The 16,875-nt window shown below is 44.9% G+C and overlaps 3 protein-coding genes across 10 annotated transcripts in view; 1 reads left to right on the top strand and 2 right to left on the bottom strand.

Annotated features, from left to right (window-relative positions):
* Nucleotides 1–2,423, bottom strand: part of hrob (homologous recombination factor with OB-fold) — a 7,802-nt gene extending 5,379 nt beyond the window's left edge. Inside the window, exons 1-4 of the mRNA XM_077619164.1 lie at nucleotides 2,220–2,423; nucleotides 2,022–2,072; nucleotides 183–1,274; nucleotides 17–100 (exon numbers count right to left, since the gene is read on the bottom strand). Coding sequence (XP_077475290.1) covers nucleotides 17–100; nucleotides 183–1,274; nucleotides 2,022–2,072; nucleotides 2,220–2,222 — 1,230 coding nt within the window. The 5' untranslated portion in view covers nucleotides 2,223–2,423. The remainder of the gene's footprint in view (nucleotides 1–16; nucleotides 101–182; nucleotides 1,275–2,021; nucleotides 2,073–2,219) is intronic.
* Nucleotides 2,424–3,043: 620 nt separating this feature from the next.
* LOC144088631 (serine/threonine-protein kinase WNK4-like) lies at nucleotides 3,044–12,126 on the top strand. 8 transcript variants are annotated; one of them, XM_077619150.1, is made up of 22 exons: nucleotides 3,044–3,421; nucleotides 4,473–4,645; nucleotides 4,719–4,939; nucleotides 5,383–5,540; nucleotides 6,186–6,274; nucleotides 6,339–6,558; nucleotides 7,393–7,660; nucleotides 7,728–7,849; nucleotides 7,932–7,996; nucleotides 8,294–8,429; nucleotides 8,499–8,615; nucleotides 8,680–8,781; nucleotides 8,857–8,911; nucleotides 8,973–9,059; nucleotides 9,118–9,497; nucleotides 9,565–9,595; nucleotides 9,869–9,921; nucleotides 9,994–10,039; nucleotides 10,149–10,473; nucleotides 10,535–10,692; nucleotides 10,884–10,951; nucleotides 11,648–12,124. In XM_077619150.1, the coding sequence occupies exons 1-22, from the start codon at nucleotides 3,092–3,094 to the stop codon at nucleotides 11,687–11,689; spliced, it is 3,246 nt and encodes a 1,081-aa protein (XP_077475276.1). In that variant the 5' UTR covers nucleotides 3,044–3,091; the 3' UTR covers nucleotides 11,690–12,124. The 8 variants fall into 8 exon arrangements, with proteins under 8 accessions (XP_077475276.1, XP_077475279.1, XP_077475273.1 ...); XM_077619153.1 differs by lacking the exon at nucleotides 11,648–12,124 and adding an exon at nucleotides 11,018–11,268; XM_077619147.1 differs by having other exon boundaries at nucleotides 8,294–8,615; nucleotides 9,997–10,039; nucleotides 11,648–12,126.
* LOC144088643 (properdin-like) lies at nucleotides 11,614–16,868 on the bottom strand. The gene is made up of 12 exons (XM_077619169.1): nucleotides 16,700–16,868; nucleotides 15,467–15,605; nucleotides 15,235–15,395; nucleotides 14,463–14,627; nucleotides 14,163–14,363; nucleotides 13,340–13,507; nucleotides 13,149–13,277; nucleotides 12,998–13,060; nucleotides 12,775–12,930; nucleotides 12,316–12,525; nucleotides 11,835–11,946; nucleotides 11,614–11,770 (listed from the first exon to the last, which is right to left on the bottom strand). The coding sequence occupies exons 1-12, from the start codon at nucleotides 16,854–16,856 to the stop codon at nucleotides 11,644–11,646; spliced, it is 1,788 nt and encodes a 595-aa protein (XP_077475295.1). The 5' UTR covers nucleotides 16,857–16,868; the 3' UTR covers nucleotides 11,614–11,643.
* Nucleotides 16,869–16,875: the final 7 nt, after the last annotated feature.

Raw genomic sequence — 16,875 nt, 5'->3', positions numbered from 1 at the left:
AGAATGATGTCATTACCTGCTTTGGGGAGGATTCCGCCAAATCATGAGCAGGTTTATCCGGAAGAGACACCACAACTTCATCTAAATTCTCACTTTGTGGCTGCAAAAAAAATGGAACAAAATCACTAAATTGCATCATGACGGCACAAGAACAATAGACAAAGTTAACGTTTGAGCGCCACCTGCTGTGGGAGGAGCCCGGCCGGGCCCGGAAAGCGGCGCGTCATATGCAGCCGAGGTTGAGAGCGAGGTCTCTTGCGGGAAGCCTTATTGGACGCAGACACTAGCTGAACCAGGTGATTGGTCAGCAGTGGCGTGCTGATGGGATGGTGGCTCAAAGCTGATGAGGGGGAGGACGAGGCCCCGGGCGAAATGGTCTCAAAGAGGCCCCCGGGTGGGCGGGCTGGTGTGTTGATTCTCCACGCCTGCTGAGGCTTAGCAAAAGTCTTGGGAAGAGAGTTGGGAGCCGGCGATGAGGTCGTGATAGGACGCATCGGGGCCAACCGTGGGGTCGTCGGGGTCCGTGCTATTTCAGTCTCTCGACTGTTGGTGGGGCGCAGTGTTTTGACCGGAGGAATGAGTCCTGCCAGACGTTCGCAGTCCTCCAAATCTGCAAGGTCCAAGTCCCAGTCGTCAAAATCGTCAAGGGCGTTGGCATCCGTGGTTGGATTCTGTGACACCCCCAAGTGAGGCTGGATGATGTCACACTTGGATGTTGGAAGGGGTTGGGGTGATCTCTCTGTGTTAGACTTGAAATAATCAGTGCTGGAGATTTTAGGGACCACGGGTGCGGCAATCGGCGGCAGCGTTGACACAATGGCGGAGGGCTGCGCCCGTGAGTGACACTCGGGGAGGGCTGAGGAAGGTGGTTGGCGTCCCACGGCCTGAGCAACCGTCAACGGTTTCCTCAAAGTTGGAGTAAATGTTTTTAAAGCAAGATGCGGTGAATCTCCACTTGCATGCGGTTGGTTGAAAGTGGCATCTCTGGGGTTGACATGCAAAGCAGTCAGCATAGAGGGTGGAAAAGTGGAAGTGGGTCTTTTCGGCTCATTAAAGTGGGGCTCTTTGGGTTCGAGCAGAAGGGGGCGAGGTCGAGTATTAGAAAGCTTCCGCAGAGCGGATGGCGCTCTTTCCAAGGATGGAGTGGAGCGCTGGGAAGCTGAACTCTGGGCGGTATTGTTCCCAGAATTGCTAGAAGTGGCACAAGCAGCGCCAAGGGGGCGCGGCGGTATGGTAGTTGGGCGTGCGACCGGCCAGTCACTCCCAAGTAGGTCCTGAACCACAAACGGAGGGTCAACACCAACACTTTTTGATGAACAAGTTAAATTAGCCTACTCATTTATGTAGAATTTTTGCTCTTGCAAAATGCAACTCAGAATTTGATGAATTAATGAGACTGTAAATGAATGAAAAGTGAGTATGATGGTTCAGTCCACTAAGCAAAATGAACAAAGGTGTATGTTTGCCTGCATAAAAGAACACTAAAGGGAGTGGAATGAAATAGCATCTTTTAAATAGCATATTTTATTAAGGAAGACACTGCACTCCACACAATTCTAATTTAAGGGAAAACAGGGAGTTTCCAGGATCATATTAAAATGCAGTGTCATCATAAACTCCCTTCAATTTAAGCATTTTCAAGAACCCTAACAAAATGTATTGTAAAATGTACTAGTCTTTGACATGATGTTTTTATAGCTTTAAAATAAACACCCCAAAAGTGACCGTTACAGGCCATCAAGCCAGGAGGGAGGTACATAGTTAATGCTGACCACCAGCTAATAAATGCGCATAAAAACTGCAAACATTTTCTGATCGGCCTGCTAAGTTGGTATGAATGGGGGAAAAACACCGTCAATTCAAACAAAGTACGTTGATTAAATAGGTATCGGATAGTGGTATTTGAAGCTATAGTAGTGTACTATGTATGATAATATCACATAGCATTTTTGCCCCAAACTGATGGAGACGACACGTGTGTAAAATTGGCAACAGGTGTGTAAGTGTACGTGTGTGATCACCTCATCATCAAAATCTTCGCCAATGCTGAAAAGCCCATTTAGTTGACAATTCTGAAACAATCGAAATACATTTCTATGAAATTCACATTTTGGGTGAATACAGGATGATGATGATTATTTCATCAATAGGGAAAATGTCAACTTTTTAACCCCCATTAGCGTGCAGGCTAAAGTTTTGCCCAGAATTATCTAACTTACCATCACGGGTAGGAAATGCAGCGAGGAAATATTAGTTGCAGGAAGATGCAGAAAGCCATCCAGGGAAAAGATGTCCTTTTTGGGGGGTGTTTATTGTTATTTGGTCATATTAATTTGCGGACAAACATTGTAAGCAGTGATCGGCAACTAGTGAGGCGAGCCCGGGACTCACGTTCAAAACGTGATGACGTAGTGACACGTTTTCCAAAGAAACGAAAAGTGACACAGATAGTTCCCTGACACGGCAAAAGACGATCGTGTTTCGCTTTTACTAGTTTTGGAAGGAATTCGCGTATTTATTTCTGTTTTAACTCATTCTTACTGTTTTTTTCTTGTAAAATATTTGTATGTATATACTGAGCACTCGCCTCTTGATAATTTGATATATCTAGATGTGTTTATATTGTTTATTTTATGTTTGTTTATCCATCTTGGATTATTTAACACTGTAAATTTGGCCTCTATTCATGGTGATAGATATCCAGTCTTTTATTATATTGTCAGTTCAAATGGATTGGACGTCTATAGCAGTCAATGGCAACAAATTAGTTAAATTTATTTAAATAGTGTCTTTTCTATTTTTTTATTTTAGGGCTAATTTCATTAAACTCGGTTTAACTTGGCTGCCATTGGATAGGACGTCTATTGGTGTCAAATATTTTGTAAAAAATAATAATAATAATAATAATAATAAATAAAAATAAAAACAGTGGTGAAAATGAAAGGTCAGATGTTGTTTAGCAGGTGTCAACAGGGAGGAGCGTATGTCATCTGCTACAAGTTGATAGAGAAGATCTCCCACCCGCTGAGGGCCCCTCGCCGTCTTCTGCTGGCTTCACGCATCCATCGACCTCCATCAGCTCCACCGCATCATGGACGATGACGGCAAAGCCTCCGAGGGCCAAGAAGCGGAGTCCTCTCTTTCCGACGGCAAAGCCCACGAGGGCCAAGAAGCGGAGTCCTCTCTTTCCGACGGCGTTCCCTCAGAGACGACGTCCGGGTCGGACTCCCTCGAGGAGACGGCGACGCCGGCAGCCTCGTTGACGTCGGATGGGGACGAGGCGGCTACCGAGGCCGTGGCGTCCTCGCCGGATGGACGCTTCCTCAAGTTCAACATCGAAATCGGGCGAGGATCTTTTAAGAATGTTTACAAGGGTCTGGATACGGAGACCACCGTCGAGGTGGCCTGGTGCGAACTGCAGGTACTTCACTAGTTCTACACATCTAAATAACATTAACTCACTGAGGGCAAAGGTCATGCAGGTGTGTGTTTGACTTTTGCCCTTGTCATTCATCAACTTTTGCCTCAGGATGGAAGATCACCTATTTACATTTTTTTCCTAGTCAAAATTAGGTGATTTTTTTTAATCAAATGAATAAAAATAAGGTCAACATTTTCTACTTTGTTCAACAATAAAAGCATAAAACAAAAAATACATGTTACATAATATTGTTGTTTACATTTTATAAATAAAAAAAAGAAAAGATACACTGAAAAAGATTATATTTACTGGGGTATTTTACCCCCATATTCTGAAAACTATACATATAAATCAATTAAAAAAGGGAATATGAACTATAAAGTGGCTCAATTTTGGGGGTCAATTATGACATCACCATCAAAATGATTATTGACTCTCAAATTAGTTGATGATGAATTTCACGCTTGATTCACGGCAGAAGGATAAACGGAGCCACATGTGGTTGTGGAGCCATAGTTTGCATTCCTCTGATTGGGCGTCTGTCATTGCTAGTGATGCAATTACACACTCCATGAAGACACTATTTGTGTGTTTGTGTGTGTGCGTGAGCGAGATAAAGTGCTTGAGATGACTCAACGCTTTACTCATCATTCGATTGGACGCAGCGCATCTGCAGCGTGTCGATAACGTTACACACAAAAACACACAATCGCATGCACACAGATGTCCAATGCATATGAACTGAAAGGGTTGGCAGCGATGCCATTGACGGTGCTGGACGTCTGATTTACTGAAATAAGTAAATTTAAATAATATTATAAACACATGTAAGTCGTAGTTACTGGGGTTTCCTTTAATTTTTTTGATTTTTTTTTTTAATAAACATCCATAAAAATATCTAAAAATGATATTTAGAGGTATTTGAGAATCTAAAAACAATAGGGGAATATTTACAGTTATGTATTTGACTGATATTCACCGTTTAATAGTTGTCGATGAATTTACTAAGCGATTAGTTTTGGATGAATTGCTGACAAAATGATTTGGACAGACTCAACGTCTGACCCGCGCCGAACGTCAACGTTTTGCCGAAGAAGTGGAGATGCTGAAGGCGCTCCAGCACCCCAACATCGTTCGATTCTTCGACTCGTGGAAGTCGGTGCTAAACGGTCGCAAGTGTACCGTCCTGGTCACCGAGCTCATGACGTCGGGGACGCTCAAGACGTGAGTCCGCCCGCGAGCGAAGCCCCAGAGACACATTGGCGTTTACCCCCGCCCCCCACCTCTTCCTCCCCAGGTACGTTCGCAGATTCCGCCCCGTGAAACTGAAGCTGCTTCAGCGTTGGAGTTTCCAGATCCTCAAAGGTCTTCACTTCCTGCACTCGCGAAATCCTCCCATCCTGCATCGCGACCTCAAGTGCGACAACGTCTTCATCACGGGACCGTCGGCCTCCGTCAAGATCGGAGATCTCGGCCTCGCCACCCTCAAGAAGGCCTCCTTCGCTAAAAGCGTCATCGGTAAAGTCACTCTTCCCTTCCAGAACTGAAGGACAATGCGTGGGTTTTCTCTGGGTACTCCGGTTTCCTCTCACATTCCAAAAACATGCATGAAAGTCTGGTTGGACAATCTAAATTGCCCTATATGAGGTATGAGTGTGAGTGTGAATGGTTGTCAATCTCCTCATGCCCTCTGATTGGCTGGCCAGCAATTTAGGGTGTCCCCTGCCTCAGATGAGATAGGCTCCGGCACCCCCTGCGACCCTAGTGAGGATAAGGTGGTTCAGAAAATGAATGCATTTTTACTAGACTTGAATCAAAACAGCTTAGTTGAAAGATCACAGTTATTTTTTGTTCATATTTGGAATATTTGGCGAGTTTCCCACAGCTATTTGCCCCGCCCAAGATGGCCTGCACAGGTTGATAAAAATAAGAGCATGCCTGGACGCCGTCCTGTCTTTCAGGAACCCCCGAGTTCATGGCCCCGGAGATGTACGAGGAGAAGTACGACGAGGCCGTGGACGTCTACGCCCTTGGGATGTGTATCTTGGAGATGGCCACTTCCGAGTACCCGTACTCGGAGTGTCAGAACGCCGCTCAAATATACCGCAAGGTCACGAGCGTAAGTGGCGCCCGTTCCAACAGTTTTACGCGTCTGCCACAAATTCTTCAAAATTTAAATGAAAAATTTAAATACGCATTGCTTATATTAGAGAAATCAAGGAATATTTACTGTGAGCGTGTGTATTTATATAGGAGTTTTTAAAAAATCATATACCTAAATGTTTTTTTAATCATTTATTTTAGATGGAATTATTAATAATTATAAAATAGATTTAAAAAACCGAATATTTACTGTTTTTGAATTTCATAAAATAAATAAGTGTAAGGGATTTTTTAAACTTTTGTTTCCATTTATCAGAAAATTAGTGTTAAAAATAGTGAAACCAAAAAGTTTTTGAGAAAATTGATAGAGAATTTGGTATGTTGGCAAACTGTAGCAAATATATATAAGATAAAAATTAAAGTGAACAATTCAAATATAAAAACTATAAATATTACTATTTCTATAGTTTTGATCTTTCAACAAGTTTTATCTCAATTTTATTTTAGTGAGATCGTGAAGTCTAGTAGCTAGTCGCATATAATGATGTGATTATTTTGATCTCGTTCGTACATAATGATATAATGTATTTATTTATCATGTTTCTCTTCTCTCACCTGACATTTGCAACGGCGTCCACTCCCAATTGCGTCCAACTGGTAGGGGATCAAACCGGACAGCTTCTCCAAGGTGACGATCCCCGAGCTGAAGGACATCATTGAAGGCTGCATCCGCACCAACAGCAGCGAGAGGTGGGAACAGCGGTCTGGATCGTCCCGTCCAACATTTTAACTCAGCGCCTGGGCGTGGCTCCAGGTTCACAGTTCAGGACCTTTTGGACCAGCGCTTCTTCCAGGCCCAGCTGGGTGTGTACGTGGAGCTGGCCGAGGAGGACGACGGCAGTAAGTCGGCGCTGATGCTGTGGCTCAGGATGGACGGGACCAAGAAGTTTCACGGCAAGTACAAGGACAACAACGCCATCGAGTTCCTCTACCAGCTCCACAACGACGTCCCCGAGGTGGTGGCCCAGGAGATGGTAGGCCACGGCGTGACGACCCTAACGCACTCACGCATTGACTGATTGACACTACCATTAAGCGACTAATCAATATTAACCGTGTGGAGTGTGTTGACTGCTTGCCATTGATTTATATAAATGTCCAAACCCATTTGGACTGAAAGGTGTCCAATTGGATTGGACGTCTCCATCCATGACATCTGTTTTTTTTTATGTAATATTTGTTTTTAATACATTCTGATTTAAAAGAAAAGAAAAAAACATCAGAAAAAAATAAAATATTAGCTTCTTTTTTAACCCAAACTAAATTTCTAAAATATAAATACTAGAACATTTTTTTTTCAGAAATTGCCTTTTCTAATACAATTACTTTTTGATATTTACAAAGGGAAATTATTATTTTTACTGTTACATTTTAAAATGTATTAATAAAAAATAGAACTTTTGAATCAAAAAGGTGAAAACAGTAAATATGAACTTTTTTATGTTGTACATTTCTAAAAAATACTTAAATATTTAATAATAAATAAAAATACAGTAAGTATTCCTTCCCCCTTTGCTATTCATCCAATATATATGAATAACTATTACCTATAAATTATATATATATATATATATATATATATATATATATATGCATGCATGTGTATATATATATATATACATACACACACACACACACACACACACACACACATATATATATATATATATATATATATATATATATATATATATATATATATATGAATGGGCCAATCGCAAAAATAGTTGATTACTCAACTATGAAAATAATTATAAAAATAATTTGTGACATCTGTAATTCATTGTCATACATGCACGCATTCCCAGGTTGTGTTGGGCTTCGTATCCGAGTGCGACTACAAGCTGGTGGCGATGGCCATCCGGGACGGCGTCACCGTCATCAAGCGCCAGCGAGAGAAACGCCGGCGAATGGCCGAAGACGCCGCCCGTCAACAGGAAGAAGCCGCCCGCGAGAGCGAACTCCTCCGCCAGAAGTCTGAGGCTTCATCCGGGCAGCAAGCCTCGCCCCCTCCCGCAGGGCTACCATCCGTCGGAAGCCAGGCTCATCACCTGATCGACAAGACAGCCGCCCCAGGTGAGAATCGACTTCCCAAATAAAAGCCGACAGATAAATGACGTTCCACCTCTGGTCGCCGTGACAGCCAATGCGGCGGAAGCTACGCCTCTTCCTGTCATTTCTCCTTCTCAGCCAAATGTTTACGCCAGGCCGCCGAGGACCCGCCTCACGAAGGCTCCACCCTTTCCAGTGCTGCGCTACCCGAGGGTGAGTAAAGGGCGGGGCTAGGGAAGGGCCAGGACTCCACTAGGCGTGGCATCAGCTATATATATTTTTTTTAACTTAACAGAGCCTTGCAGTTTCACAACATGAACCCACGAAATCACTTCATGGATTCTCCTCACCCGCGGACAGGTAACAGGCGTACTCGTGCGTTTATGGTAATATGCTGTGGTTGCCAGAACTGGGAAAAAAAACGGGAAAATCGTAAACAGCACCCACGCCCTAAAGTCCAGTTGTTGGTAAACTATTTTAACTTTGCAGAAATTAAGGCTTTGCTAACATCTTATTTGCACAGAATTTTCCCCCCGCTATCTTTACTAGCTCAGTAGTCAGCACGCTTGACTCCCAGAATGACGATTTGGATTCGAATGGTATGAGAGGAGAATGTGGAAAAGATTTTGGGGCATTTCCTCTGATTGACTTTTTTAGTTGCGCTTCCGACGTGACGTCGGGTTTGAGCGACTGCAACGAAGGCCAGTCAGAGAAGAGCATCCAGGAAGTGACTGAGCGCCATCCCGACAGGAAATTGAGGAAACAAATGAAGGCGCAGCTGAGGCTAACAGGGGTGAGAGCGGGACCCTTGCCCGTTACCCATTTGCACGTTTGCGAGTTGGGCTTTTGCGCGTGCGTGCAGGTGTCCAACATGGCCGACCGCGTGGTGGAATGTCAGCTGAGTACTCACGACAACAAGATGGTGACCTTTAAATTTGACCTCGACGGCGACGACCCCGAAGACATCGCCTCCGTAATGGTGGGCGAGACCATCCGACCGCCACGCAGCACAACCGCTCACTTGGCGTTTGTTTGTCCCACAGTTGCACCGAGACTTCATCTTGGCCGGCGAGCGAACGGTGTTCATCCTACGCATGTATGACATCATCAGCAGGGCGGAGACCATGATGATGAACCAGAAGCAGGTACGACCCAACACGCATCCACACGTGCACAAAGCACAGGTCCGGCCCAATAACAATGACTGTGTCCTACAACAGACAAAAATGGCGACCGAGCGCCCCTCCAAAACCCCTTCAGGAGTTTCCCTCGACGGTAAGACCGATTGACAGCTTACGTTAGTTCGGGACGTCACACATTAATCGCAAATTGGCAGGTTCGGTGGAGGGCGAGCTGCCCACCTCCAAAGATGTCATGCCCGAGGCTGCGCCGATGCCGGCGTCATCTTTTTACCATTCTTCAGGTAAATATAGGAGCAATCCACTTTGAAATCAATAGTTGCACTAAATTTCTATCTCCAGCCTCAACCCTGCCGGCCCCCCAATATCCTCCACCATCCCAGGCCTACCCTGGCTACGCCTCACCCACCGGCATTCCTCCTCCGTGGTTGCCCACTACCACACCTCAGCTGGCGCCCCCCGTGGGTCCTCAGTGGCCGCCCCCCGACCAGCCCCTCTTCTCCCTGGCTAACATGATGACGTTAGCCATGGGCATGGCCCGCTCCTTCCTGCCCCCCAGTCAGAGCTACCACCCAGCTAGCCCCCCGCCCTTGGCACCCCAGCTCAGGCCCTTCTCGCCACCCACATCGCCATCTTTGGCTCACACCCCCTTCCATGGAACTCCGCCCTTAGGAGCGGTCGCCGCCCAGCAGGGTGCGCCACTCAACTGGAGCCCTACCAAGGTAAATTGCTTCGTTATCGATTATTCATCATCATTATTATTCCCGCTTATGACTTCCTCCTTTTCAGCTTAGGTACCCTTCACCTGCGGCCCCTCATGGTGAGTGATTTTGACATCAATTCCTATGACAGGGGTGTCCAAACTATGAAAATAATATCGCATTATGCTGTACACAAGAGGCTCGAGTTCAGCCTACATTCTGTTGCATTCTTCAGCTTCAACACAAGATGGAGCTAGTCATTTAAACAGTGCTTCTCAATTAGCTTTGTTGAAATCAAAATAGGAAATTGTAGAATTTCCGCAGTTTGGACACCCTTGTCTTATGACATCACATCCTGGCTAATACGGTCGCTTGCTTTTGAACACATGCAGGTTCTTCATTGATCGCCCCCTCCTTGCTGGCTCCGCCTCCTCAACAAACGCAAGTAAATAGTTCACGCAAACCTGAAAGGTAACGTTAATGCGGCACACAAGTCAGACCCGATTTTATCCGGAAGCAGGTGCAGTCCGGTGTCACGCCAACCCATGGATCGCCAGCCACACGTGAGTGACGGTAACAACAATACATGCAAAAGAATTGTAATTATTTATGCGGGATAGATTCCCACAGTGAGCTCAAGAGTTGATTGGTTTGCAATGTCTAATGTTTCAGCGATGACTCCGCCTACCCGAAACGTGGGTCGATTCAATGTGACCAAATCGGAACCCCAACTGGTGCGTTCGCCGCCCGCGTCTCAAATAAGCCAATCGGAGAGCTTGGAAAGCGTCTCGGAAGAAGCGAGCCAATCGGAAAGCAGTTGCTACGGTGCCACGGGAGAAGGGTCGGAGGGGAGGAGGAAGAGAAGTGGTCGTAAACCACCCGTCACCGCGTGGGAGGGGCCGTCATCCAGCCAATCACGGAGCCGCTCCTACGTCACGTCCGACGATTCCGACAACGACGACGACACGTGGGACGAGCTCAAAGAAATTCGGGAAAGGTGAGCCAGAACGCTGCTGTGAAAACATGGCTGACCTAACTCCGCCCCCTACCTGTCCCAGACACATGCTGGAGGTGCGCCGCTTGCAAGCCAATCAGAAGCGAGAGATTGACGAGCTGTGTCAGAAGATTGGTAAAATCCCGCCCCTCGGCGCTGTCGCCCCGGCCGCCATGTTAAATCAACGCAGGCTTCACAGGCCAGATGTGCTGCCCCCCGCAGGTCAGATATTCTACTGCTATGAAGTATGTAATGATATATAATATTTTAATAATATTAGCAAATATTTCTTCATTGTACTTTTTATCTATTTTGCATTTTTTGTTGAAAAAAATTATAAGATTCGACATTTTTTTGGTAGTATCATGCAGAAAACTAACAATACTAATAATAACGAGTCAAATTTGTGGCAGGTATTTTGAGAAAGCGTTCTCTGGAGAGGCCCAGCAGAGTGTCATTTGTGCCAGGACACACCTATGTGGTAAGTCACCCACAAAATTCTTATTTTCTACGTTGTCTTTTTATTTGTACTTGCCCTTTTTCACAGCCAGACACCAACTTGAGCGTCGAAAAAGAAACGTGATAATGACTGTGATGAGTGCTTTCAAGTGTCTTCTTGTGCTAGCTAACTGAGCTAATAGGGCTAAACGCCAGGCTTTCAAGTTAGGCTAATGAAGTTGATTCAACCTAAAAGACTTCTAGGTCTGTTAACATTATAACATTACTATTAGTATTTTGCATGATTTGAATGAGGCAAAATAACACGCTTTTCCTCTTGAATATATTGTTATAATCATTTGTTTCAGATGTACTGTCATTATTTTTTTGTATAAAAATAGAATTTTTTTAAACTTGAGTCTTGAAAACGAGAGGGTCGTCTTATATTCGGGCCAATACGGTATTTTGTCTTTTCATTGCCTCCTGACGCAAGTCAACGACTTTGTATGAGCGTGAAACTAACATTGCGAGAAAAAAAACGCACTCGGCCTGAACGCGGAATTAGCCGTTGTGAGCGAACCTTAGTTATAGGCATCAAATTGATTCCAAAACATAAACCTAGCTTAGACTGATCACATTTAAAGACGAGAGTGGTCCGCCTATCACCCTCAAAACGCAGCCATTGAAGTAACACTTCGAAATAAATATGGTCAACAGCACCTTTTATTCATTGTCTCAGTCGCAGGCAGGCATGTTGAGGCAAGGCTCCGTCTCCAGGTAGACGCCATCCGGGGCGGGTATGCAGTCCAACAGCGGGTCCCCAAAAAACACGGCCGGCTCAGCCTGACGGCCGATGGTGGGCCTTATGCCAAAAAACATTGAGTGACTTTGACTTCAGCAGTAACGTGCACCAAGATGTGACGTACCGGTAGTCGCTGTAATCAGGCGAACATTTTCTACGACGGGTGCGCTCGGAGTCTCGTCCACACGCCTTCTTGCACAGAGACCATGGCTCCCAGTCTGCCCAGTTGCCAATGACTGACAGACACACAAACAAGCAGCTGAGATACCATCATGTGTGCCGGGTGTGTATTAGGGCTGCCACAAAATGTTGGTTTTACGAGACCATAATCAGCGATTATTTTGGTGAAGAGTCAAGTAGCAGGTGCATAATTAAATCATTTTTTCTGTTATTTTATGTGCATTAAAAGCAAAAACATTTGAGGAAAGTTGAACTTTGAATATTATGTCATTGTGCAAATGTGTGATTGTTTTCGAAAGAGTATTTGGACTATTTTGATGTCATCAATTTAGCTCATCTTCTACGGTCAGAATAGTTGTCAATTAATTCTATTGTGGATTAATAGTGGCAACCCTAGTATGAATGCTGTGTGTGTGTGTGCCCACTGTAGCAGGCGTTGACGTCGTAGCATCCCCGGTACTGGCTGAGGCTGACGTCGTCACCGCCGCAGAGGGCGCCGCCGTGGTCCCGATGCAAACATTGGCGCTCTCGACTTTGACTCCCGGCATGTTGCTTGCAGCGGATGTCGCGGTCGCGGTTTCCGTGCGGGTACTTGCATTTTTGCCACGGCGACCACTCGGACCACACGCCGTCCACTGCCGATCATGCAAACACATTGGACAGATCTGACGGGTGATCCACTCAAGCTGAAAAGTGGCCTGAATCAGTTCAATTGGCGTTCAGTTTAAAAGAAAAACAATTAAACTGTTCACTGGAAAATTAACCGAACAAAATTTCATCCGTTTAAAAAAAAATGAAAACAATTAAAGCTTAAATGCTGAATTACATATTGCGATATGAAGTGAGAGGCCGCAAAATAATAAGTTCACATAAGAAATTGGAACCTGGACAATGGACGCCGGTATTGCAGAGACGAGTGCGCCGGTTGTCGCCCAAACATGGGCCGGCACTGTCACAGTTCCTAAGCGACACCTCCAGTCCGACGCCGCACGTGACGGGGCACGCCGAAAAGGGGGACCAGGGTCCCCAAGAGCCGTTTACTGAACAATGGCGAGCCGTCAAGACGCCGCGGGTGAAGCGGGAGGGCCCGGCGGCCAGCGTGTTTACCGACGCAGCTCGGGATGCCGACGCAGGTCTCCGTCATGCCGCTTTCGCCGGTGCAATCTTTACCTAAGGGCAAAAAAGACCAAAACAACAAACCGTGCGGATGCTATATTATACATTATTTGCGGTCAGGTGGCTTCCGTGCAAAAGTTACCTTCGGGAAAGAGGGAAGGGGAGGGACTGGAACAGGTGCGCCGACGAGTCCTGACAGAACTTGCTCCTTCCGGGACGCAAGTGGAAGAACACTCGCTCCACTGGGACCAGTCGGACCAGGACCCATCAGCTGTCGGTCACAACAATGACAATGACGCCGGCTTTCGTCGCATCGCCTAGTCACTCACCTACCTGGACAAGTGATGTGACAGGTGAAGGTGCGCGCGTTGGATCCCACGCAGTGTCGTCCACCGTATTTGGGCGCGGGTTGATCGCACTGTCTGATGGATAATCTTAGCCCCTCCCCACATTGGGCGGAGCAACTTCCTGGTGGGGACCAATCGCCCCAGTTTCCGTCCACTGAGAAAAGAAAGCATATCAACATGGATGGAGCTATTAGATTCATAGCGCATTTTATATTAATTTCAAGGGGAATAAGAACAGGTAAGCTAAATGTAAAAAACGTAATAAATCGGTTTTAGGGCCTAAAGCAAGCGTGGTTGTGGGGGGGTATAACAAAAAATTTATTTTTTGTTTGCCCTATTAAGTGAAGGGGCCCACTACAAAATTGTTTCGTCACTGATAGAGATGACATGAAAAAAAAATAATGTCATGAAACATTTATACACATAAACATTGAAATAAATAAATAATGTAAAGCCAATTACAATTTATATATATATATATATATACATATACATATACATATACATATAGACATACATACACACATACACACACATATATATAACATTGAAATAAATAAATAATGTAAAGCCAATTACAATTAAAAAATATATATAGTTACATATACATATATATAGATATATATACACACATACACACACACACCTACACACATATACACACACACACACATATATATATAGTATATGTGTACACATATATAGTACGTACGTATATGTATATATATATATATATATATATATATATATATATATATATATATATATAGTATATATAAAACAGAAATAGATACATAGATAAATCTTACCTGGACATTTTGGGATGTCACTGCAGCTCTGCAGTTGTTCGTCCTCTCCCGGACAAGTGTTGCCCGGCGGCACAGTATCGGCGGAGGGTGCCGGATCAGAGCAGGAGCGTCGGCGCTGCTTGTACGGCGGTGCTACGCCTTCGCTCTCGCATGTGGCAGAACACTTCGACCACAAGGACCACGACGACCAACCGCCGTGCACTGCAAAATTGGAGCTGTTGCCATTGACGGCGACGGACGGCCAATCCGTTTTGGCCGTCGATCACCGTTAATGGCAGTCAATGAGATGGCGAGGTTTACCTGGGCACTTGGCCGGGGAGTCGCACGACACCTCGATGGCGGTGGCGCCCACGCAGGCCGCGAGGCACTCGGGTGGGACCGAGCAAAGCCTCTCACGCTTCCTGATCCCCATGCCTCCGCAGGTCACCGAACAAGGAGACCAAGCCTGCCAAAGGCTCCACCCCTCTAAACGATGCCTCTGATTTATTATTTGGGCCAGTGGTTGAACAAATGTGAACAAGAGTCCCCCACTTACACATTATGGTTTACATTATAGTTTTGTGTAACATCATGCATCTGTATTTGTTTCTCCCTTCGCCCCCAACCACGCCCCTTAATGCCCACAAATTAGGCCCTCTCGGCTCTGGCCCAGCACCACTTGGAATCTGCTCCTGAGTTTAGGGTTTCCACACTTTAACAAGAATTCAGTTATTTTTTTATGAAAATCAATTCACGAATCAAGGATATTTACATTACAGGCTTGGTCATTGAATGGATCATATACAGTATTCCCTCGGTTTTCACGGTTAATCTGTTCCATTACCACCTGCCTCAAGTGAATTTCCACAAAGTAGGAACCATATATAAATGTTTCCAATTTTTTTTTAAAATTCCCACACCATTATTATTCCCTCTGCCAATGTGTAAACCTCCAATACGTTTTGCAGGCTAGTAGTATACTTATTAATACTGTAATTACCTATTGATAAGAGATCTACGATGCACCGAGGATGCAAAAGTCGAACCACGAAATGGCGAGGGAACACTGTATTGCTTTTAATTTTTAATTTACCATTACAGCAGTTTCCATTGCATGGTTTGGCCTGCAGAGTGTTTGCGGATTTCCCTTCGCATTGCGACTGGCCGAAGCATAGTCTTTTCCTCTGAGTCACTCCCGGGCCGCAAAGACTGCTGCACGACGACCACGGCGACCAGTCGGACCACGCTGGAGGACTGCCACGCAAGAGAAAGCGGGCGTTTATGACATCACAGCGGTTAGGGAGCTTACGCCCGGATTTACTGACCCGCACGACTGACAGTCTCCTTCGTCTGTGATGTAACCGTAGTGATGATTGAGGCAGCAGTCTTTTTCTTTGAGGTCACCGAGTTCTTCGTCGCACATGCCGGATGAGCGGTTGAAGCGCGCAAAACACGTCACGCCCTCTGTGCTTGCACACATACACAATGTGGGGTCATCGTCACAGACATGACTTTGAAAATATTTGGGTGAAACGGACACATTTTGGGTTTATCTACATTAGGGGTCAACAACTCCGGTCCTCGAGGGCACCTATTCAGTTTTCCACACCACCCTCCTCCCACACACCTGACTCAAATACAATCAGTATCATTGTCAGGCTTTTGGGCAGCTTATTAGTTTAGAGTTTATCATTTGATTCAGGTGTGGTAAAAGAGGAAGATATGGAAAACAGACTCGAAGACCACAGTTGGTGACCCCTGCTATACATGTTAACTCATTGGCTGCCATTGACCTTAATTCATTGGAACTGCATTGTGAAAATTCAGTAAAAAAATGACAAATATCAAATGGCACCCCTTATAAATTTACTGACCACCCCAGTATACTGTAGATTTCAATAATTGTACTATTAGTCTGTGAATATTAAAGCATATGTGATACTATTAAAAATAACATATTTGACCTAAAATATAGCAGCAGTCATAAAGGCACAGAAGTATAAATGACTATGTGAAGGATGGTTTTTCAACATATTCATGTATGCATAAACAACCTTTCTTAGACCTCTGATAATGGAGGATTGATGAAATAAATAATGGCTTTTATGTAACCCTTTATAGGGCAAGTCAAGACCTGCCATCCATATATGTGGACATCATAAATTGGGACATACATTCCATGATATGTTATAGTATAGTTAAGTACTATTTACATAATATATGTTATATGCTATTATTTTATTTTTCATAGCATTTTACACATTGCCTACCATTAATAATTGTAACTGGAATGACCGTTTTTTTAGTGCCACTGATGGCCGACTGCCGACCCTTCATGTCAAAATGGATTGGTCATTTTACACAGTCAATGGGTACAAGTGAGTTAAATGAGTCCTCTTTAAGGGGTTGAGTTTTTCTTTACTACAACTACATTTACTGACAACTCATCCTGATAAAAAATAATAAATGTTGATATTGATCCAGATGTCAATGTAATCATTTTAGAGGTGTGGTTGAAGGCCCCACCCCCAAGAGTGATCTGTGCGTGTGAGACTCACGTGCGCACTCCACACAGACAGCGAAGATGAGGATGCCGAAGAGTGCTGTCTTATGGTTTTTCATGATGCCTCTCAAGTGAAACTTTTTCTTCTCTTTGCTCTTCCTTGCTCTGTGCTTGTTGCTCCGCCCCCTCACTGTTTGCACCTCGTTACACATTAACTCCACCTTTGAGACT

Source organism: Stigmatopora argus, chromosome 14 (genome assembly GCF_051989625.1).
Source record: "Stigmatopora argus isolate UIUO_Sarg chromosome 14, RoL_Sarg_1.0, whole genome shotgun sequence".
NCBI lineage: Eukaryota > Metazoa > Chordata > Actinopteri > Syngnathiformes > Syngnathidae > Stigmatopora > Stigmatopora argus.
The sequence above is the reverse complement of the archived record's forward strand: the minus strand, read 5'-3'. Positions and strand labels throughout refer to the sequence as shown.